The sequence below is a fragment of the Mustela erminea genome, chromosome 3 (genome assembly GCF_009829155.1).
Source record: "Mustela erminea isolate mMusErm1 chromosome 3, mMusErm1.Pri, whole genome shotgun sequence".
Taxonomy (NCBI): domain Eukaryota; kingdom Metazoa; phylum Chordata; class Mammalia; order Carnivora; family Mustelidae; genus Mustela; species Mustela erminea.
In genome coordinates, this window is record NC_045616.1 from 138978484 (window position 1) to 139003058 (window position 24575).

The following is a 24575-nucleotide window of genomic DNA, read 5'->3' on the forward strand; positions in this document are numbered from 1 at the left end:
TAAAGCCTCCGTTGAAGTGTTGTTAAGATTATAAATTGTTGATTGCATGGGGTGCAGTCAGTTACGTGAGGGTTTTTTTTTTTTTTTTTAAAGATTTTATTTATTTATTTGACAGAGATCACAAGTAGGCAGAGAGGCAGGCAGAGGGAGAGGGGGCAAGTAGGCTCCCCGCTGAGCAGAGAGCCTGACCTGGGGCTCGATCCCAAGGCCCAGAGATCATGACCTGAACTGAAGGCGGAGCTTAACCCACTGAGCCACCCAGCCACCCCAGTTACATAAGGGTTAATTAAAAGTATAATTGCATGTTATTCAGGGTGGATTGTGTTCAGAGAATTACACTAACTGAAGATAATGTTTAGCTCTAGTGTTATACTGAACATAAAATAGTTCCTTAATTCAGTAAGTTCATCTTTGTGAATGACAAATCTTTCACTGTAGCTCTACGTGCAAATGTGGAGTAACTGGCTTACAGCAGCTTGTTGCAATATGGGATCTACAAGATATGATTTATTTATGAATTACTATAATTTATATAAACATATGTTGGGTTTACATTTGAAAAATCATACTCTGTTTTTAGGAATTCTGCCTCTTCCTTATATCCTGACTCTTGGTCCAGATGCAGTTTGTCCAGTAGGATAGTTTCTTGGCTCACCAGGACTGTGTTCATCTGTGTTCCAAAACCCTTACCTTGACTGACTCTGGTAGTTTCTTCACCTACTGGTGTTTTGTTAGTTTGTTTGTTTTGTGCCACGATGCCCAGGATATGTGACACCTTTTATTCTGTTTTCCATCTTTTTTTTTTTTAAATCCTCCTTTCAACTCCCATTTTTTGAGAAGTCATCTTATAACTGGTGGATGCTGATTGACCAGTTAGCTCTTGCATTTAGTAGGGGTTTGTAGAGGTGAGTGGTTTTGCAGCCTGGACATCTTCAGTTACTTTGTGGTGTGATAATTCACAAAATGTGCTTTGGCTGAAAGGTCCTGAATACTGTGACGGGGCGTTTTAGGGAAAGACTTACCTGCATTGCTGAAAGAATTGTCTGCTCTTGAATAGGAGTCTAAACTATTAGTTGTGTCCATGGGGAGATTTTTTTGGTGTTTATTACTCTATGGAAATCCTTTATAGCTGCTTGGGTTTGGGTTCCAGTTCTGCCATTCTTTAGCTCTGTGACCTTAGGCAAGTTTCTTGACCTTTCTGTGCACATCTGTAACATGGAGCTATTAATATTACGTAGGACTGTGAGGATTGAATCAAAGTAGCGCACTCAGAACAGGGCCCGGCACGTGCCACATGCTTTATAAGCTTCACTGCTGGTTTTATTACTATTCTTACTTTTGTTTGTACTGTGATCTGGTTTTATTTTAATAAAATAGCATGGGAAGTTTTACCAAATACTCTTTTCCCCAAAATGCTTGGGTTTTTTGAGATGCACAAGGGCCTGAATGAACTGATTTGTGTTGAGTAGCTAAGACCATTTTGGTGCGTGTTACTCAGCAGTCTGTGGCTTAGGAGAGGACGGAGGACACATCTGCTGGGCTGCAGGCATTGTGCAGCTGGACGTTTCCGCCTAGCAGGTAGTAGCAGGGCAGGCTGAGGGGCAGAAGCCTTCATGCCCGTGGTGCAGTCCTTGACTGGCAAGCCCTGACCCTCCCCACATCTGTCTGATCTGATGATGGCCGTTAGTAGCTGTGTCACACGGGCCAATCCTCTTGTCGGCAGAGCATCTGCAAACTGAAGGAGGAATTACATTCAGGGATCTGACATGCTATTCAGATGAGTTTGCCATCTTATGCACATATTGGTAGGGCTAAAAATATTTTATTATTTTAGCATTTGTGCCAAGCCTGTCTTCTAGTGCTTCACAGGATCTTTTATGTTATATAAATTATCTCATGGTCAGATGACTGAAAATGGAGCTATAAATTACTTTTGCAAGGAGTGGAATGAGAACAAGTCCTTTTCTCCAGTATAAAAAGACAGACCCATCGTCATAATTTTGGGTTAATGACAAAAAAAAGGAACGAGGTTGGGATTAAGCAGTGAACTCGCTGTGTTTCGATAAAAATGGGCTTAGCAGACAAAATTAGGGCTTAGGATCCACTTTCACATCATTAAAATACCTGTACCTCACAACCAGATTTTGTCTTTTTAAATTTGTTTTGTTAGCCACCGATCCCAAGAACCATACTGTAATGTTTGACACACTTAAGGACTGGTGTTGGGAGTTGGAGAGGACCAAAGGCAACGTCAAGTACAAAGCAGTGAGTGTCAATGAAGGCTATGACGTCAGTGAAAGGTAAGTGTTCAGTGCTCTGCTTTTTTTTTTTAAACTTTATTGAGATTGAATTCACATGCCATGCAATTCACACATTTGAAGTACTCAGTATTTACGAATCTGTTCACAGCGTTGCGCAACCGTCACCACAGTCCATTTTCATACGTTTTCATCAGCCCCAGAAAAAACCTCATACCTCCGTAGTAGTTGCTGCCCCTGTACCCTCAGCACCCCAGCCCTAGGCAACATCTAATCTGCTTTCCATCTCCATAGTTTGCTTATTCTCAAGATTTCATATAAATGGAATCGATAATAAGTAGTCTTTATGCTTGGTTTCTCCACTTAGCATCATGTAGTCAAGGCTTATCCACATGGTAGCGTGTATTAGCATTCCATTCTCTTTTGTTGATGAATAATATTCCGTGGTAGGGATAGTTACTTATCAATTCATTTATTTATTATTTATTTATTAATTATAAATAATGCTGCAATGAGCATTTGTTTACTGTTTGCACAGTTTGCATGTGTGTACATGCGCACACACACGTGTGTGCATGTGTGTGTGTGTATTCCTAGGAGTGGAATTGCTGGGTCACATAGTAACTCAGTGTTTAACTGCCTGAGGAACTGCCGGACTGTTTTCCACAGTGGCTTCACCATTTACACTCCCATCAGCTGTGTAGGAGGGGTCTGCGTTTTCTATGTTGATACTGTATACTGTGTTTAAGAAACCCTTAAGGTGTCCCTTAAAACGTTCAAAAGTGCATTTATATCTTTTTTTTACCATTGTATATAGAGTCTAAGTATAAAACTATTAGAGACATTTTTGAATTTGTTTCATGTATTTACTTTCCTTTTTCTTAGCACTTCATTTATTCAGTAAAAATCTTTGATGGGGCACCTGGGTGGCACAGTCAGGTGTGTGACTCTTGGTTTTGGAGCAGGTCCTGACCATGGGGTCGTGGGACGGAGCCCCACATCAGTCTCTGTGCTCAGTGCGGAGCCTGCTTCTCTTTCTCCCCCTCCGTCCTTCCCGCTGTGTGCACACTCTTTCTCTCTCTCTCCCAAATAAATGGGTAAATCTTAAAAGCAAAGAAACTTCACATGGCCACTGTGTACCAGGTAGTGTCCTGGCTACTGGAGATAACAGCAGTAAATAAAGAACCTAAAAATTCCACGCTCCTGGAACTTTCACTGTAGTGGGAGGAAAACAGTGACAGAATAAATGAGTGATTAGAGAGTAGGAAAAGGTCATAAGTACTATGGGGAAAAACAGATCACAGGGGCTAGGGAGTGCTGGAGGTGGTGGTGGGGAGGGTTGGTCAGGCACAAGGGACAGTAGAGGCAAAGACCCTGAGGCGAAGTGTTGTCTGGCTTCCATGAGGAACAGCAAGGAGTCCAGGGCTGGAGAGGAGCCATCAAGGGACTGAGTAGTAGGGGGTGAGGTCAGGGCAGGGCAAGGTGGTTGGATGGCGAGGGGGAGGAGGCTTTCAGCATTTATCACGCAGTGAGGAAAAGCTTGAGCAGAAGCAGGATGTGATCTGACCTACATTTTTATTTTATTTTAATTTATTTATTAATCTGACAGAGCGAGAGAACATAGGCAGGGGGAACAGTAGAGGGTGAGGGAGAAGCAGGCTCCCTGCTGAGTAGGGAGCCCCGATGTGCGGCGGCCTGATCCCATGATCCCTGGGATCATGACCTGAGCCGAAGGCAGAAGCTTAACCATCTGAGCCACCCAGGTGCCTCTGACCTACATTTTTAAAGGATGACTCTGCATAATACTTTTTTTTTAAAAATATTTTATTTATTTATTTGACAGAGAGAGACACAGCGAGAGAGGGAACAGAAGCAGAGGGAGTGGGAGAGAGAGAAGCAGGCTTCCCGCCGAGCAAGGAGCCCGATGTGGGACTTGATCCCAGGACTCTGGGACCATGAACTGAGCTGAAGGCAGAGGCTTAACCCACTGAACTACTCAGGCGCCCCAGTACTTTTTTTTTAAAGATTTATTTATTTGTGGGGTCCCTGGGTGGCTCAGTGGGTTAAGCCTCTGCCTTCGGCTCAGGTCATGATCTCAGGGTTTTGGGACGAGCCCCACATGGGGCTTTCCGCTCAGCGGGAAACCTGCTTCCTCCTCTTTCTCTGCCTGCCTCTCTGCCTATTTGTGATCTCTCTCTCTCTCTCTTTCTCTCTGTGAAACAAACAAATAAATCTTTAAAAAAAAGACTTCTGATATTATTTTTTTAAAAAGATTTATATATTTGCGAGAGAATGCGCATGTGCATAAGCAGGAAAAGCAGAGGAAGAGAGAATCTCAAGCCTACTCCCCACAGAGCGTGGAGCCCAATGCAAGGCTTGATCTCACAACCCTGAGATCATGACCTGAGCCAAAACCAAGAGCTGGACTCTTTTTTTTTTTTTTTTTTTAAGATTTTTATTTGTTTATTTGACAGACAAAGATCACAAGTAGGCAGAGAGGCAGGCAGAGAGAGAGAGGGGGAAGCAGGCTCCCTGCTGAGCAGAGAGCCCGACGCGGGACTCGATCCCAGGACCCTGAGATCATGACCTGAGCCGAAGGCAGCGGCTTAACCCACTGAGCCACCCAGGCGCCCAAGAGCTGGACTCTTAACCAACTGCTACCCAGGCACCTCTGCATAATCCTTTTTTTAGAAGCTTGAATCTTCTCATTTTTGGAACATACTCCCCAACATCCTGCTAGCAATGTCATAAAATCTGTAGTTCTTTTTAAAAGAGATTTTCTCTGTTTGACAGAGGGCATAAGCAAGGAGAGCAGCAGGTAGAGGGAGAGGGAGAAGCAGGCTCCCTGATGCGGGGCTTGATCCTGATGCAGGACTCGATCCCAGGACCCTGGGATCATGACCTGAGCCGAAGGCGTCCCCAGTCACAGACATTTATAAACTTGACTCTCCTGACACAGCACAATCTGGAATGACAGTGGGGAGGGGCCTGCAGAGCAAATGTCATGTCCCCCCTCCTGCCTTTCTCCCCCCCCCGCCTTCCCAGTCCCAGAGCTTGAAAAGGGAAAGCTAGCTCGTGCTCAGAAAGGGGTTATAAACCCCTTCACTGAGAAGGTGATAGTTTATAAAATGATGTTGACACTGGTAGAAGGCATCCCCATTCCAAGAATTGTTTTTAAAAAATCCTGCCAATACTGATTAAATTCATTGGTATTCAAATGTGAATGTATAAAATATATAATAAATTAATACTAATATATTAATAATATAGTCAGCATATTATATTAATTAATATTAATAATATTTTAAAATAGAGGTAAATAAATAAATTCACTGGTATTTGTGTGGTTGTCAGCACATCAAAAATATACCTGGTAGAAAAGGCAGGTGGGCAGGATGTTTTTAAAGGTTTATTTTATTTCAGGTAGAGCACAGTGTGAGTGTGTGGGGGGAGAGAATCTTTGAGCAGAAACTCCATTGACTGTGGAGCCTGAAGTGGGGCTTGATCCTAGGACCCATGAGATCATGTCCTGAGCTGAAATCAAGAATCAGACACCCAACCAACTGAGTTTTACTTAGGCGCCCCAAGGAAAAGAGCTTTTAATTAGCGGTTAGCAGGGAAGATGGAGCTTTAGCAAGATTTGAGCGGTGGGAGCAGTCAACGCAAACACACGCCCCTCGGACTGCCCCAGCCATGCATACAGCCTCTCCCCCCACGCTTTTTTGTCTCGGGGAGGATACAGGGCAAGCTGTGCTTTGTTTCTCACCTGGACGGCTGTGGTGCTGCCTACATGGTCACCACCACCCTCTTGGGTCCCCCAGCACCCATTCTCTATTCTCTACATGGCCCTTCATGGTTTGACTCCTGCCTGACTGGCCTCTCTCCCCTCTCTGATCATAGCGACCCCCCATCATGGGCCTTTTCTGTGTGGTCTCCGGTCTGGGATGCTCCTTTTGCTTTTAGCAGCACAAGGGTAGTTGCTTCCCTCTTATTTTTCAGATCCTAGCCGAGGTGTCACTTTCGTAGGGAGCCTGCCCGAGACTCGGTCAGGTCTCAGGGAGGGTTTTCTTTGTGCTCATGCCTCTCTTCACAGCACTTCCTACAATTGTGAGTTTATTTTTATCTGTGTCACCATTTGGAAATGTTTGTTTCTGCAACTGTCAGCTCTGGAGAATCAAGGACACTTTTTTTTTTCATCATTGTATCCTCAGTACCAAGTACAGTGCCTGGTTTTAGGAGACACTCAATAAATAGGAAACAGAATGAGTAAATTAATGAAAGCCCTTCCTTCAGTAGTTAGCAGACACTCCAGTCAGTTTGGATAACAGGAAACTGAGTGTCTACTTCATCTTCTCCCAAGGTCAGACCTAACTTTTCTAGTACCAGTCTTCCTTCTCCTGAAAAGCCTTTTTTCTCTCATCCTGCCTCCCTGTCAAGGTATCAGAAGGTCCATTATCCTGTGGGCATGTGTCACACCGGGGAGCCTCTGAACTGTCGCTGCTCCAGGAAGACATTGCTGTCCCTCTGAGGGTTTCCTCACCCTAATGAAGGCTAGGTCAGAGCAGATCGGGCAACTTTCCTTCAGTAATAATGTCGTCCTGTATTTGGAAGGGCTGTTGATTTTGTGTTTGAAAGCTCGTCCTGATGAGTTAAAATGACAGCTCTTCAAGGAGAGAGAGTTAGCTGTTTGTGGACATGGGGAGCCTCACAGCAGAGAGCCCTTGGAACCTCCTAGTAGTTCGCTGGGACAAGAGAGGACACCACGGACTCCCCTCACAGGTGCAGAGCTGTCCATCTCTGTGCAGCGTCCTTTCTGGAGCCACTGCGTGCTGCATATGCTAATATACTTGGTTCTGGCATTTTTCCCCCTTTGATGAATGACTCTTTTTAAGAAGAGAAAATTAACTAGCTAACCAGCATGGTAGAAGATTGAACCTCACTAGTACTAGTAGGGGAAGACATGCAAATTTCTTAAGACCTTGTGGCCTCAGCTGTGTAGAATGAGCCTCTGGGGATGGAGCTAAGACTCAGTGCTAACCCCCAAACGCCTCCCCGCAGGTAGTTCTCCTGAGGAGACTGAGAAACTGTGGTCTGTTGGTGGGTTGTGGGCTGCAGCCGCCCTGCTTCCTCAGTCACCTGGAGATTAACATGCAGATTCTGATTCAGTGGATCTGAGGTTGAGCTGGAGAAATGTGCTGTCCAGAGGACGCTGCTGCATACTTGGAGTAGCACGATCTTCTAGAACATTTGAAATTCATAGACTTGTAGGTATCATATATTCAGCTGTCCTCCTCCTTGAACATGGGGGAGCTTTTGAGCTTCGGATTTTTTTCTTCAAATGTCTGATCCATAGTCCTGCGGGGGGAGCCTGAACATAGGGAGGTTTTTAATCTTCCCATGTGATTTTAATGATTTGTGATTTCATTAATTTGTGAAGAGAGATTTTTTGGGGGAGAGGGTGTTTACTTCAGTGATAACACATGAAGAAGGGATACCTTACCACCAGTGTATTAAAGCAGACTTACAAGAAAATATCCTGGACACAGCAAACTTCGAAGTCAAATGATTCTTAAAAATTTTGAAGTATCTTGTCCTTGACCAGTGTTTTCTAAACCTGGTTCTATAATATAATGAGATTTTTTTTTCCTTTTTAATAACCTGTAAGATTTTTTTAATGGAAAATTTCAAGCAGTGTAATAGAAAAGAGAATATGATACATTCCCTTTTACCCATCACCCCCCTCAACAATTATTAACTCACCTAATCCTGTTTTCTCTGTGCCTCCCTTGGATTATTCTGAAATAAATCCCAGACCTCATTACATTTCATTCATGAATTTTTTGGCATACCTCTCTAACAATTAAGGACTCTTTTTATAAATATAACCGTAAAACCATTATCAAACACTTTTCAGATTTTAACATTAAAACTCTCAATATCATTCAGTAACATAAGTCAGTGTTCAAAAATTTCCCCGTTGTTTGCTGGTAATTAAAATGGTGCTCCATTCACTATGGATTGATTAGATCTAGGGACCCAGTCACTTTCACCTGGCAACCTCCTCAACTCTCTCCCATCGCCTGATGTTTACGGGACTTACTTCCAACATACAGTATGTGTACAGACATTCATCTGGTTGTTCCCATTGTGCTTCTTACACCATGGACAACCTTCTTACTTCCCCTGAGGCTTTATTTCAAGCTCTTTGAGTGAAAGGGTTTTCCAGCTCCACGGTGATAGAACTTAGCAGGTTTCTTATTAATAGAAACCTGTGTTTGCTAACTAGAGGAAGAGGTAGTGTCTCTGTATATCTCTGCTCTTTGCAACTCTGAAAACCTGATTTTCCCACTTCCTACCAGTTAGGTTATTTTTACCACCTAAATTTTCGTATATAGAAACTGAAGTTGTACTGGTTGGGTTCAGGTCGTAGCTCTACTAATGCTTACTTTGTTGCATAACCTATGAAGGGCCTCGAGTGCTGTCTCCGTGTCTCTGTCTGTAAAATGGAATAATAGTAGTACATACCTCATAGAGTTGTAGGGAGGATAAAGTGAATAATTTGTGTTAAGGAATTCAAGTCTGGCATAAAGGAAGCACTTAAATGTTTGTCAGAATGCTTGGCAAAATGTCTAGGCAGCAGTCATTGTAATTATTGGTTTTGTTGTTGTTTTTTTTTTTAAGATTTTATTTTTTTATTTCACAGACAGAGATCACAAGTAGGCAGAGAGGCAGGAAGAGAGAAAAGGGGAAGCAGGCTCCCTGCTGAGCCGAGAGCCTGATGCGGGACTCGATCCCAGGACCCTGGGATCATGACCTGAGCCGAAGGCAGAGGCTTTAACCCACTGAGCCACCCAGGCACCCCTAGTTATTGGTTTTTATGTTAGTCTGACTAATTAGTCTGACTGCCAGGCGAAAGCATGGGTGCTTAATTGCCTCTGTGTGATAAGAAAGATCACTCCCAATTTTGAAATTCATAGACTTGTAGGTATCATACATTTAATCTCCTCATTTCATGGATGAGGAAACAGACCCAGAGAGTGGGGTAGCTTACTTAGAGTCACACAGAATCAGGCAGAGCTAGGATTTGGGTAGACCAGAGATAGTTCATCTGCCCTGGTTCCTCTTAGGAGGGAAATAAGGGTGGTGTCCTACCACTCTATTTCGCTTCCTCTGTTCATTAAAGTTGAGCTTTCATATTTAGTGAATTACTCCAGTACTAAAACTGATGACATTTCTTTCTTCTAGATTGCCAGCATACTTTGTTGTCCCCACCCCTCTTCCCGAAGAGGACGTGCGATGCTTTCAGGGCCGTGGCATACCAGTAAGTACATCTGGAAACCCTAATAGCCATGGGTTGCTCATCAACCCATTCTGGGAGATTATTCTATTTAAGGCCCTTGGCTTCAGTCCTCCATCCAAAAGTAATCCAGAAACGTCTCAGGGGCCCACTAAAAGAGTCTCTCAGACATGAGGTTCCCTAGGACAGCTCTAAAGTTTTCACAGATGCAGTAGTCTTTGGCAGAAACATCTTAGAGCTTGAAGAGGATTACAGATCTGCCTAGTGCTGAAAGGCAGCCTGATTTTATACCTGAAATTATTTTGAAGTTGAGTCCCCCGCTCTGAAGATAGTAGGATTTAAGATTGTTTTTGGCCCCACTATTAATTTTTGAGTAGGTGTGGCCATGTTTTCTCCCAGAGACAACATGGAGCATTTACTTAGTTCTCACAGAATAGACTGGGGTGGGAGCCATATTTAATGTGTCACTGATCAAAGAAAGCAAGACTCTGGCAGTTACTTAAGTGTCTAATTGGTGGTTGGGAGTTGCCAAGCCTTCAGGGAATTTAGGAAGGAATAAGAATTACAAATAAATGCTGTACTGTGCACATGGCTCTTTCAGGAAAAAGATCACTCCTGTATGGGAGGCAAGATGTTTAATCAGGGGTCCCATGCCCAGAAGCCCATGTAGACAGGGCAGGTAATGAGCTTGGCCCTTGCAATGAACCAGAGACCGTCCCCTTGAGTTAAAGGGAAGGCTGCTTTTCTCTGCCAGCCAGTCTGTGCCATGTGGGAATTAGGGCCTGGTCTTGCCAGATACCCTGATTTCTCAGGAGGAGCCAGAGATAGGGATTTTTTACATGAGTTGTGAATTTCCCTGATTTCTAAATGTATGCAACTGATTCAGATGTTTAAAAACAGGACTTTGGGCTAAAGTTGGCTCATGTCCCACTAGTTTGTAACCTTTGATTAAGAGCAGTGGTTCTCATATGTTCTGATCTCAGCACTCTATACTCTAAAAAGTTATTGAGGATTTCAAAGACTTTTTGTTGATGTGGATTATATTGTTTGATTTTCACCATATGAAATGTTAAACAAAGAATTTTAGTTTATTTTAGCAATAAACTTATTACATGTTAGTGTAAGTAACACATTTTTGTGAAAAATAACTATAGTTCAAAATAAAAACAATAGCAGTGTTTTACATTTTTAAATATGGAAGACCCCTGGATTCTTTTTTCTGTGCGTTTCATTCAGTCTGTTGTAGAATGTTAGGGTTTGGTTGAAGTACATGAAGAAAATCCAGACTCACACAGATCCATATTTAGGGAAAGGGAGGAATATTTATTCACCTTTTCAGATAATTCAGAATATTGTTCTTTGATGGTATGACAAAAAAATGAGAAGTGGTGGTTTCATAAAGGTTAATAGCAGTAAGGAATCCGAAAACATATGGAATACCTGGATGGCTTAGTTGGTTAAATGTCTGCCTTCAGCTCGGTCATGATCCCGGGGTCCTGGGATCAAGAGTCCCACATCAGGCTCCTTGCTCAGCGGGGAGCCTGCTTCTCCCTCTGCCTCTGCCTGCCATTCCCCCACTTGTGCTCTCTCTTTGTCTCTCTGACAAATAAGTAAATCTTCAGGGAGAAAAAAAAAAGAATCTGAAAACATAATGAAGTTTTCACTCTTTACTAAATTAAAATCCATGGGGTCTGTCTTGTACTTTGAATAGGTTTTTTTTTTTTTTTTAAGATTTTATTTATTTATTTGACAGACAGAGATCACAAGTAGGCAGAGAAGCAGGCAGAGAGAGAGGAGGAAGCAGGCTTCCTGTCGAGCAGAGAGCCCGATGTGGGGCTCGATCCCAGGACCCCGGGATCATGACCTGAGCCAAAGGCAGAGGCTTTAACCCACTGAGCCACCCAGGCGCCCCTGGAATAGGTCTTAAAACATGATTTTATGACCTTATTTAGTGGTCATTTGGAAAGTGTTGGTTCAGGGGGTTATACAGATCATCCAAATATTAGTATGTTTCCTTACATAAAAATCACATCACATAAAATTACATAAATTTTACAGACTTGAAGATTTATATACATACATACATAATTACATACATAAAATTACATACATAAAAATTAACATCACCCTTGTCTCATCAGAAAATGTTTTGGGAAGCTGTCTAGCTAGAGGCAGAGATTAGTTTTCCACAGTTCTAATTTTTGTATGAAACTTCAGTTTTTATCATTTGCAACAATTTGTCAGTTGTTTTCCTTGAAGTGATAGGGTCACTTCCTTCTTTTTTTTGTTGTTTTTTTTTTTTGAGGATGGACATCTGCCGCATAGCAAAGTCTGAACACCCAGTGTTTGACTCTCACTTATTCTTTCAGTTCCATGAAGAGAGCAGCCAGTTCACCTCTTACCGCAGTCTCATAAGTGCTTTTCCTCAAGACAAACACTGTACTTCAGTGCTTGGAGTGTACTTCCCACTCCATCAGAGCAATTATAAAGCCTGTTAATATTGACTATTAATCTGTAATGGTCAAGACTAATAAGACTATTAATTTTTAGTCATCCATTAAGGACATTCTCAAGTAAAACATTTTTTTTTTTCTGTGAGCGTGGGGCTGTGAAGAATACAGTGGTGGCCAGTGCCCTCTGGGAGCAGGGCCTTGACTGGTGTGAAGGCCCCCACAGTCTCACCCGCCAGGGCTTTGGCACCATCCGTGCAAATGTCAGCACAGCGAAAAGGACAAGTTACTTCTTAGTATTATTCTCAGATCATCTGAAAGGATCTTGGGACCCACTGCCCCAATCTGTAGACTACATTTTGAGAATCACTGTTTTCGAACAATGAAAATGACGGTCTTCATTCTTTAGCCTTTCAGAGATAGATCGAGGAAAAGAGGGTGAGCTCTGTGGGAAGAAACAAAGGTGAATTGTCTCTACGTGTGCAAACAGGCTGCCTCTCCGTCCAGCGTTGAAACTTGGGTACTGTGTTCTAGCCAGGCCTTGGGGAGAAGTAGAAAATGTTCTGATGAGACCAGAGTGGGGAGCCAGCAGCATAACTTTGATAAAATAGTAGGAAGGTGTTCTCACTTTTTTTTAGATATGTCCTGAAAGTTGGTCGTGGAGTTTGCATGAATGGACAGCAGAAGAATATTATACAAGATGGAATTGACACATTTCCCCAGGGAGCACAGAGCTCTCAGTACACAGAACATAAAATTTACCATTGGTGGCATTTTTGTGTACTTACAGTGCTGTGCAACCATTACCACTTTCTAGTTCCAGAACATTTCCGTATCTCCATGCTTTCTTACCCTGACTTTTCAGCTAGTGTGTTTTTTCTTACCTTTACTTACATTCAGTGAAGACCTGCACGTATGTAGATTCTTGCTCCTATGCTAGCAACTTTGGCTCCCTTTACCCTCTGCTGTTCTCCGACCCCTGAGTATTGATCTTTTTTGGCTGTAGGGTGAGTGAACATTGCTGAAGATCCTTCGAACCAACAGCAGAGTGTTACTGAATGGGATATGTGAAAGGCTTGTGTTACCTTGCCTCGGTTGGGCCTTTCTTCTGCTCAGCAGTCTGTTGTTCAACTCCCTTTGCATTCTGTGTCGTTCCTCCCTAGGGCTGGTGTAAGCAATGTATTCATTCTCTTCAAGTTTGTAATTCCATTCTTAACCTTTGTACTGAGAGACGATGTTTCCCCTACTTCTGTGGGATCTTGGACAACCGTGACAAGACCTCCCTCAGCTTTCCCCCTCACATCCTGTGGGTTTTCTCTGTGCTCCTGTTTCCTTCTCCTGAATCTAAACAGCTGCCTGGCTCCTGATCTCACGTGCCCTTGCTTTGTCAGGACCCCGCTTCCATCAGCCTTCACTCCTCTCCGTGGATCTTTCCTGGTGTTCTGCTCTACCCAATGGCACACTCAGGCCTCCCCTGACCTGAAGAAGCCCCTCGTTAAGAGTTACACTACTATCTTGTTCTTCCAGTACTGACAAACATCTTCAAAGACTGTACTAATTTTCCCTCCAATCTCTACTCATATTTTCTCCTACAGATGGCTTTTACCCCCTGCTCTGCTGGTGGACCCTCCAGAAGTCAGCTGGCCTTGTGCATCCCCCCTCCCCCCAACAAACACTGCCCCCCACCATACCAGCACAGCCCCCCAACTGAACCAGCACTCCCCTGTCCCAGCACTGCCCCCTCCCCTGCCAACACTGCCCCCTAGTACCATCACTCCCTGTACTAGCGCTGCCCCCCAGTACGAGCACTCCCCTGTACCAGCCCTCCCTGTACCAGCACTGCACGTTTGAAACTGATTATGGTCTCGACCTTTTTTGTGTCTAAATTCTTGTCTTCTCTTGGACACACTGTGCTTTCTCAGTCTTCTGACCTCTTTAATAGTTCCTTCCTTCTCACACTGCTCTCTAGCCTCCAGTTGTAGATTTCCCCCTAAAACTCTGTTTTGGGCTCTCTTCAGAGAGATACCTAAAGATGTATCAAGTAATGAATAATTTCCCCTCTCCCTTTTAAAAGTTAAACAGGATTAACAGACAGTGATTCTTGTTTGTTGTCAAGACACTTATACTAAGACACCGGACAGAAATTATACATATTATAATAAGAGAAGACAAGTGTTTTGTTAAATTCCAATGAGAAGTCTGTCTTCGACCAAGAAGTTTGCTTGTTTTCTATTTATTTTTTTCAAATAGAGAATAATAAGGGAATTGCCTCAGATGAGATGAGACAGGTATGGTTGTGAATTATTTGTGCGCCTGGGTGGCTCAGTTGGTTAAGTGACTGCCTTCAGCTCAGGTCATGATCCTGGAGTCTTCAGGATGGAGCCTGCATCAGGCTCCCTGCTCAGTAGGGAGCCTGCTTCTCCCCCTGACCCTCCCCCTCACACGTTTTCTCTCTATCATTCTGTCTCTGACAAGTAAATAAATCTTTAAAAAGAAAAAAATGAATTATTAACAGTCAAATATCATCGAGAGCCAACCCTTTCTACCCCAGGAGAAGAGAGTAAAAAGGATAAAGGACACATAATTTTTGTAGAACCTGTCACTTAGTCGTAGCTAAGAGTGTCTCCCCTTTTATCCAAGTGAGCTGCACCAAGTAGGGGGACAGGATTGCTTGGGCATTCAAAATACCGCCACCCCTGGCAGAGGACTAGGAACTGCGTGCTGGTTTCTGTGCATTAGAGTGCTTAGCATGACGTTGGGTAAGGGAGGGAGAGGTCAGCAAAGGGCCTTGTGATTTGTCTCCATGTCCTAACACTTCCAGCCTCATTTTCAATCTTAATGAGTCAAAGTATGGCTTGGCCCAGAGAAGGGGAGTCACTGCTTTTTGGTATTTCCTAAAACGGTTCTGTGTTCCTCTCTCCTCTCTGCCTGGGTGTGCGCATCGTCTCTCCCTTGTCAGCTGCAGCCAGCTGCCATGTCCACAGCCCCAGGCCGCCTTCCCCTCCTAAACTTGTAACCCCTCATCTACTGTGCCTTCTGGATATCTGCACGTGGGTGTCCTGTCGGCACTGGACACCTAGTATACCCAACACCAATTCTGTCCTCTTCCCCTGAAACCCCAAACCAGTTCTGCCTCCCGGCTTTCTAAGTGTAGCACAGAGTATCACCTGGACCGGGTGCTGATCTTGAACCTCGTGGCCCTGGCGTCTGCTGCTAGCATGGCCAGTGTATGCTTTATACCATTCATTGCAGATGATTAGCAAAAAAGTACCATCTCTCCGTAGCAGAATTATGAAAGACATCTTCTTCCTCTCAGTTTACCTTTGAGCTAAGGCTGAGAACTCGGTCAGCAGAGTGGTGGCTGGCCTCTAGCCATTCTCAACCCTTAGCCAGGCCTTTATGGGGCTCAAAGTCCACAACGGTACTCAACCAGCCTTGCCCTCCGCTCCAAGCCAGGCTCTCCCGGCAGATTACTTTGTCCCAAGATCAGTCCTCATTTCCCTTCATTCCTGCAAATCAGAGCAAACAGACAAAAGCCCCCACTGTAGCCAGAAAAGTGCCTGACCCCCTGAGCCTGTCTGTCACTTACGGTCATTCATATGATTTCCTCCTCTTGCCTTCCCTTTCTTCCTTGAAATTCTCTTCTCTCGTTTACCATGTTCTACCTTTTATTATGTTTGTAAATATATTTCCCTTTTGAAACTAGAAACTCCTTGAAGGTAGACCCATATCTTAGCCTTCTTCACATCGTCTTTGCGCAGTGCACTGCCCTGCACCTACGGGCCTTCTGTGTTGAGTCGCCAGCTTCCCTTCTTTCCAGCGTGAACTTTCTGTGGTGACGGGAGCTGCCCGCTGCTTGCCATCCGGCGTTTGTCAGAGTGCTGCAACTGGGAGTGCAGCTTGAGGAGGTTCTTGGGTCTCTCCAGGCCTCAGTTTCCTGCTGTTGATGGGGTTGAGGATCTTCCCTGTCTCAGAGCGTGACTGTGAGAGTCAGACGGGTTAGCGGACGGATGACCAAGCAAGCTGCGCTCTAGTGCCGTCTGTGCGCTGATGTCAGTGGCGATGCTGCCGTCTAGGCTCCCAGCACTAAAGCCAAGTCCAAAGGTGTACGTTAGACCATAAGCAAGGCTGAGTGTGACTATCTAGCTTGGTTTGTTTTAAGACTAATTCTGTGTTTCTCTGTGTGTAACTACTCTTTGGCTTAACAGTTGAGTACATCCGGCCACGTCTTACTGACATGAAAAGTTTGCCTGTATGAATTTAAAGGCTAAGCTTTCTGTCTCCTGCTGGATTGTGTGTTATGTCTGAAAAACCTTTATTCCCCCTTGCAGATATGGTGCTGGTCCTGCCACAATGGATGTGCCATTTTGAAAATGTCAGCACTGCCCAAAGAACCGGATGATGGCCTTTTACAAAACCAGAAGAGCTTCTTGGATGGGTGAATACTGTTCTGCATTTTGTTACTGGCTAGCTCAGTTCTTCCTTTCCCAGAAGCCGGGGAACAGTTCTTAATAGTATTCCTCCTGTTTACCTGCTGACAACTTAGCGCTTGGGAATAGCACATACATAGAGTGATTGGGTTTTGTTTGTTTTTAAAGATTTTATTTATGTGAGAGAGAGAGCAAGCATGAGTGGGGGAAGAGCAGAGGGAGAAGGAGAAGCAGACTCCCCACTGAGCAGGGAGCCCAATGCAGGGCTCGATCCTGGGACTCCGGGATCCTGACCTGCACCAAAGGCAGATGGCTAATGGGCTGAGTCACCCAGGCACCCCTAGAGCGGTTCTTTTTAATCACGTTGAAAGGAGGGGTATGTGGCTGGCTCAGTTGGTAGAGGACGCCCCTCTTGATCTTGGGTTTGTGAGTTCGAGGCCCACACTGGGAGTAGAGATTATTGAAAAAATAAACTTGAAAAAAAATTAATCTTGAAAAGAGTCATTATAATCATTAAAAATGTCAACCACATTGTTTTTATAGATGCATGCCAAAGTGTTTGGGGGAAGTGGATTGATGGCTATGGTGTTGACAGTGGTCAAATCCAAGCCATGGCCTGTCACTGTCCTTTAATACATGTTGGAAATTTTTCCAAAATGTGGAAAAAAAAACCCAAAGTGGATGAATTAAAAAGAGAAAATAAGACAACTTTGAAATTACATTGCCATGGTTTCAAGTCATGGCTCTGTCAGTTTCTAATCTTCATAATCTTAAACCGGAGGTGCTCCATGTGCTTCCATTTCCCCCTGCTCCGCCGGCTGGGGACGGCAGTCTGTGGTGGACGGACCTGGGCACATAGTACGTGCTCAGGACAAATAAGCCATTTCTAATTCACATCTGCCCTTCTAATCTCGTGTTACTTTTTGATACCTAGAATTTACAAGACCATCCACAGGCCACCCTATGAAACTGTTAAAACGGAAGACCTTTCGAGCAACTTCCTGTCCCTGCAGGACATCCAGACTGCATACTCTAAATTTAAGCAGCTCTTTCTGATAGGTGAGAAGAATGCTGAGTAAAAACTTCCTGTCACATGGGGAAACCCATGCCGTGTGGATCAGGTGAAAGTTGGTGCCTTTTCTCTGGGCTCTGTTTGCACCAGAGGCTCGTGGCCGTGAGGGTTGATGTGGTGGAGTGGAGGGGCGGGTTAGTGGCCAAGGGGCCGTGTCATTGCCATGTCCGCCCCCCATTTTTCCCCAGGCTTTTACCCCACCGCCCCTTCTCGTGGCTGTGAACACAGGCCCACCCCTCCTCTTCTCTCGGTCTCCAGCACCCTGGTTGCCCAGAGGTGAACACTGGGACTCCTTCCTTTAAAAGTCATGGGATCGTGCAGTGCCAGTACTCGCCGGCTCTCGCGGTGATTTGTTAAACAAATGGTCTGTTTGGGTTCATTGGTGGTTTATTGAATGGACTTCCCCATCCCAAGTGGAAATAGCTTCTTTCCCTTCTAATCAAGCAGAAATGGACAAAGTAGGAAATGAAGTGTGCACGTCCCAGCCTCCCCCGCTTCCTGCACAGGCTGCCCATTAGGAGCAGTTTAGGACCTGCACCCAGTTTAACCAGCTCAGTTATCCACGCCCCTCGTTCCTCAGTGAGTCTGTGTTACCGTCTGAGATTGGTCACGCTCACATGTAATTTTTCCCTAACTTGGACTTTTTAGCTTAGCAAATTCCAACTAATTCAGGATTCATTTCTTCAGCCAACATTTATGGAATTTCCATTAAATGCACTGACTATGGAGGCATTTGAGATAAAGATGAATAGGACACCCAGGGACACAGTAGTGTCCACCGCTAAGGAGAACACACTGTGTTGTGTGTTACAAAATAGATTAATAAAAAGCAGGGACCTGGCTGAGAGTGATACATTGTACTAGTTTGTTGTTTTTCATTTTTTGATTTTTTTGCAGATCTTAAATTTTGGGTACTCTGCACATTCAGTGTGTAGAAACTTCTCTAGTAACAAACGATAGAAATGATCCCTGAATGTGTGGTCTTCACTGCACTAGTCATTGCAGGACTGTGATTCTACACTTCCATTCTCATCTTCCAGGACTTGCAGAGGTGTCTGCCTTGTCACTAATCTGAGTTTGCAACTTTGACGAGTCTTAGACATCCATGAAATGCATGCTTTCTATATCAAGAGGTTGTGGAGGATGGTGTAGTGTGAGCAAGGAAAATGTGTTTGTGCATTTAGGATGCCAGTAGAAACCAACTCTCCCAATTTGGGCTGCCCAGCATCAGGGTGTATCGGCGTTGCATTTTCTACTACTAGGAACAGTACAGCCTGCATCCTGACCATTTCTGCCTAAAACATGTTACTCTCTTCGTTGAGTTGAAAGGAGGACTGTGACTTTATCTACATACTGTGGGGCACTTTTTATTTGAGCAATAAAAATCTAAAATACCCATTTTTGACTGCCACCCCCTTCCAGGGGCTTAAAGTTCAAACACCATTTCAGCCAAAGTCTGGAAATGTCCCTTGCTAAAAGCAGGGATACGTGCTTGGAGTCTGCAGTCCAGTCCAGGACTGACTGTGTGAACGGTATGCTTGAGTAGCATGGATTTTTGATGGTAGATGTGGAAGAGAACAGTAAACTGACTTCTTACTTTTTTTTCTTTTTCTTCCAGATAATAGTACCGAATTTTGGGACACTGATATAAAATGGTTTTCTCTGTTGGAAAGCAGCAGCTGGCTTGACATAACCAGGTATTTCAAGCCATTGTTTTGCTCATGAATTTTATAGTTCTCTAATTCAAAGTAGTAAAGCAAATTGACAGATAATTTAACTGTTTTCTGTTTCATAGTTAACTGTTCTTAGATCACATGTTCTACTCAGGGCTCAGCTGGATTTTACATGCTATATATTCTGTGCAGGTCTGGTCTGAATTTATAGACATGCAGAGAGATGCTCCAAAAGAGATCTCTGTAGGCTCTAGACTAGGCATTGAAAGGCTGCCAGAAAGGGGACGTGGCAACCCAAGATCCTAACTGAGGCAGCAGGGCTGGCCTCCTAGCCAGAACCAAGCAGGAACCGGGATTGCGAAGGGGAGGGATGCTGCTTGTTTACTGAAAATGTGTCTCGTGTGTATATTACCTATACACGTTTTGAATTTGTGTCTCATATATATATTATCTATTTAAAAATGATTACAGGGTGTGATCGCAGGACCCTGGGATCATAACCTGAGCTAAAGGCAGACACTTAACCAACTAAGCCACCCAGGTGCCCCTTTTTTCATAACTTTATGATTAATCTCAATTAGTCATTTTGGGTTTTAGAATTAAGTTGAGAGCCCCAGAGACAGAATTACATTCTCTTCCCTACTTCATAGTTTGACTAGTTCCCCTCTGTTGCCATTAAGTTAAGAGGGGACACAAGGAGGCACAGAACAGAGGTGATGATTGGGTATGAGCTCCAGCCCTGGGATTCTTTTGAAGAAAGAGAAGAATTCTTCCCTTGACCTGGCACGGCATCTCTCTCAGTTCCGTCGGGGAGGTTTGTGGCATGGAGCCCCAGTCCTCCAAACACTTATTACCAAATACATCTTGAAGAGCCTGCCACATGTCCCATAATTTGCATGTATAATTGCAAACAGTGATGAATGTCATATAGAAAAGAACCCTTCATTATGTGGGGAGTGCAGAGAACAGTGAAGAGTCAGCCAAGGAAGGCGCCTCTGCAGGCAGAGAACCCTCATTAGAAGTAGAGAACAGTCAAAGCTGTAAAAGCAATAGTGTGTGCAGAGACAGACAAAAGGGATTTCTGGGTCTATTGGGTCTTGTCAGCCACAACGACACGTTTGGCAAGTGACCTTGAATTCAATGATGCAGGCGTGCGGCACAGTTTCTGATGTGGGCATTGGCAGGTCTTCCTGGGACTCTGGGGCTTGAGTTCTCAGGAAGAGTTTGTAGTTTAGAAATCACCTAGCTACGTTTCAACATCAGTTCTGGGATTCCCTTCTGAAATTTTTCAGTTTCTAATTGGCAAATGAATGTCTTGCAGTATCTGAGTAGTATAAATGGTAATTTGCTTCTTTCCTGGAGGACTTCAAGTGGAAAAACAAATGAGATTGTCTCCCTTAATCTTCAGTTTTCTGTGTCTAAACTTCTCATCGTTTTGATACCAGCCTCAGGAACTAACGCCGCTTTTCTTGTCTCTTTCCAATTTAGACGTTGCCTGAAAAAAGCAATAGAGATTACAGAATGTCTAGAAGCACAAAACATGAACGTTCTTCTTTTAGGTAATATATTTAAAGTACAAAGAGTAAAACCACTCTTTCTTTCACTTGAGATTCAGCTTCTGTATACACAGTTTTATGGAACTGGAATTGTCATGTAAAAGGAGTGAGCCAGTAGAAATCCCTCCCATTCTGTTCTTCTCTGACCTTGGTCTCCTCTGCATTTGAGGTCAGTGTTACAATTTTAAAAATAAATCCTTCGTTTAGAACTTGGCAGACCTATTTGCAGCCCAAGAAGGAATTGTTTGGTATCTTGACCAAAGCTCACATTTCCAGTGCTTTGGATTTTGTTTTATATTAACTCAGCTTGGTTAAAGTTAAAACCTTTTGATAATTTGTTTTATATAAAGAAACCCGTGGATGGTTTAATTGTTATTTTTATGCCTTTGTGTTTGATAATGTTGTGCAGTTGCTGTAGAAACTTTGTGGGTCATGATTTCCTTTTCCTCAGTGGGCTTAACTTGCTATACTTGCCAACAGGACATAAACATTCAGAATGTGTAAAAACAGGTGTAAACCACTTTTTTTTTTTTTTTTAAAGGTTGTTGCTGAAATTGGTTAAATCTGAGCTAAAATGTTATGTTTGCTGTTCAGAATATTTTAAACTTCGTATAGATCTGCACTTGCAGTTCAGTAGGTCATCTCCTGCTTTCATGCCCTGAAGCTTTTACCATTGCTCTGATGCACTCGTGACTGCAGAAATCTCGCCTCCGTGGCAGGCTGGAAAATGTGTCTGCCTGGGGCTTCTGTACCACCTGATATTGGCTCAGTGACTTCAAATTGAATACATTTATTGAGCACATACCATGTGCAGAGCTGTAGACTTCTGCCTTCTAGAAGTTTACCACTTAACGAGAGAGTTGACCTGAACATGTTATTGAAAAAGACCTAACCACCAATGACAGAACAGACTGACTGACTGGTACAAAGGAGGAGGGATGGATTAGGATCTGAGAGGGGAAGTACCCAGGGCCAGATGGCACTCGCCAGAGTCGCGTCAAACAAAATCTGCATCTTTGGCTGAGGTATGAGAAGTCACTCGCTCTCAGGTGGGCGATTGAGCTGTCTCCTCTGAACTCTCCTTTCTAGCCCCTCTTCCTGTTGTTACCCACTCATGTGCTGTGAATACCCTTCACATGCAAGAAGGAGTATCCCTTTAAAAATGAAACTTGTTTCAGAGGCTGATAGCACCCCGTAGACGGAGCTGTTTCTTGGCGATCCGTGTGCTCCCATAGTGGAGACCTGTCTCCCGGAAGAGAAGCGGGAGTGCATGTGTAGGCCTCCCGGTTCCAGGGTCAGAGTGAAAAGTTTCCTGGTGGAAGCACCTGCCTACTTAGAATTCACTCTCAGGTTTCTCTGCACCGCTGCGCGCGCCACCATCCTCAGGGACATTTTTAAGTAGCTGCTGGAGTTGCACTTTTTGTAAAGGGGAAACCACAGGGGATGTAGATCCTACCTTTTAGGATCTGAAAACTCTAAGGCCAGTGTATGCACGGTAATGTATGCTTTTACTTGCTGTGAGTCCTGAATGTTAAATAAGCGTGTGAGCTGAATTTGCGTCGTTCGGGCTTTGTACAGTGCGCTCAGGGATGGGTGTCTGGGAGTCGGGCCGAGGGGAGTCTCCTCCAGGCTAGGCGGAGGGAAGCAGGCCCCTCTGTGCTCTCAGACAGAAAGGGAAAGAGCTGTGGAGCTGGGAATAAGGGAGTCCAGAGATCTCAGCTTCCTCCAAAGAGGAGGGAGTGCAGGAAAGGAGCTCCGAGGTGAGTCTGAGAAGCAGCCAAGCCTGGGAGCAGTGGGTCTACTGAGGCCTCTAGCTTTGACACGGTAGCCAAAAGAGGTGTGAAGTTGGTCTGTGAAGCCCAGCAGGCCGCCATCAGGTGTGTGGTTGTGCCTTTGCTGTGCGGCACGCCGGGATGCCCGCGTGCTGACAGGGGGCTCGGCCGCTGTTCCTTATTCCTCCAGTAAGCAGATCCGCGCTTAGGGCCAGAGTACGTGGGAGCCTGTACGAGACTGGCCAGAAGCAGTTTGTCTCTCGGTCTGAAAACCCTACGTTGTTTCCCATCGGCCCTTGCCCTCAGAGAAGTAGGGCCTGACCATCAGTGAGCAGGGCGACTCTGCTTTGGGGAACCCCGTCATTAGCTGTGCGAGTGCACGCGCTCTGGGCGGCTTTTCATAACTTCACACTCTCCTGCCTCTTTGTACCGGCGCCGGGGCCCCTCCCAGAGGAGAACGCCTCCGACCTCTGCTGCCTCCTCTCCTCCCTGGTGCAAGTGATGATGGACCCCCACTGCCGAACCAGGGCTGGTTTCCAGAGCCTCGTCCAGAAGGAGTGGATCATGGGCGGGCACTGTTTCCTGGATCGCTGCAACCACCTCCGTCAGAGTGACAAAGAGGAGGTGAGTGTCCTCATCGCAGAAGTGCCTGGTCTCTTGACTTCGTCCCTGTCTTCAGGTGGAGGGTGACTGTCGGCAGAGTGCATGCGGGTGGGCGTGTTAGCAACGCTGTGTTCACTTCACCGTGTGATGACCCTGCGTGCTTTCAACAGGACCGAAACCCTTCCCCGAGGAAAGGGATGTTGGTGTGTGCGGAGCCTTCTCTTCTAGACTGTGTACACCAAGGGTGGATATTTATTTCATGATGGGAATAATACTAATTCATAAAACTTAAAAATTAATTCAAAGAGACACCTACAATTTCTGTTAGGTTAATCTTTGCAAAAAAAAAAAAAAAAAAAGAATGGCCAGTATACAAGTTTCTTACAGAAAATGCATAATAACACATAAATCTTTTCAGAATGAAGGATGAGGTTATGTTAATGCCATCTGTTACCAGGACCTTATCAGCAGTGTATGTCTGTTGTGAACACAGGCCCTTCTGTTTCTGGCCATGTGAATTGCTCCACACCGCGACCCTGAATTCAAGTGTAGGAGAGTTAGCAATGTGGTTTAGCCCCCAGAGTGTGGTGCACTTGTCTCAGCTGCGGCTGTGCAAGCTCCTTTGGCTGCATTATTAATGATTGTGGAAGGTAAAATGAAAACAGGTGAACTTTCTTTAGTTAAATCCCCTGCAGAATTCCCGTACTCCAGGAGCATGACTCATGGCTGTTCTTACTCTGGATAGTAAATGAGTCTGTGGTGGGGAGCAGCCTGGCCCAGCATGCCGTCGGAGAGCCGTGGCTCCTGCCCCTGCCCTCCAGGCCTCGGTGCGTTCCTGACAGACCCCAGTTTCTCTAGCTAGGCCTTGGGGTTTCTTTCAGGCCTCGTCTCTGCTCATCTGTGTCCCATCAAGCTGACTGGAAATCACCATTTTCAGTCTTAGAATGGACTTTGCCTTTCTGAGGACTTTGCCAAGGTTAATGGGACGCACATAACCTGATGGACAGAGAGAGCTGACACTTCATGGGGAAGAGTATGTTTTGGATGTCTTGAGAAAGTGAGCACTCCGTGTCCGGGAGGAATAAGTCCAAGAGCAGATCCAGTCTGGTCTGCTTTCACCCAGACTTCGGAGAAGTCAAGCAAACTTTCTGAACCCATTTTCCTGACTCTACAATAAGGTTCAGATATTTTCCATTCTATTTAAATGATACATTGAGTGGAAGATGAGGTGAGAAATAAAGTTGCCGTATCAGGGCGCCTGGGTGGCTCAGTTGGTTAAGCGTCTGCCTTTGGCTCAGGTCATGATTCTGGGGTCCTGGGATGGAGCCCCACATTGGGCTCCCTGCTTAGGAGGCAGCCTGCTTCTCCCTCTCCCTCTGCTTGCTGCTTCACCTGCTTGTGTTCTCTCTCTGTCAAATAAATAAAATCTTGAAGAAAATAAAATTGCGATATAAACATTTTTAA

At 44.7% G+C, this 24575-nt stretch overlaps 1 protein-coding gene across 1 annotated transcript in view; it reads left to right on the plus strand.

Moving 5' to 3' along the window:
* The window catches only part of MTMR12 (myotubularin related protein 12), a 71287-nt gene that overhangs the window by 37556 nt on the left and 9156 nt on the right, over positions 1 to 24575 (plus strand). Inside the window, exons 7-13 of the mRNA XM_032337681.1 lie at positions 2171 to 2300; positions 9504 to 9579; positions 16337 to 16443; positions 17370 to 17494; positions 19126 to 19204; positions 20669 to 20739; positions 22960 to 23132. Coding sequence (XP_032193572.1) covers positions 2171 to 2300; positions 9504 to 9579; positions 16337 to 16443; positions 17370 to 17494; positions 19126 to 19204; positions 20669 to 20739; positions 22960 to 23132 — 761 coding nt within the window. The remainder of the gene's footprint in view (positions 1 to 2170; positions 2301 to 9503; positions 9580 to 16336; positions 16444 to 17369; positions 17495 to 19125; positions 19205 to 20668; positions 20740 to 22959; positions 23133 to 24575) is intronic.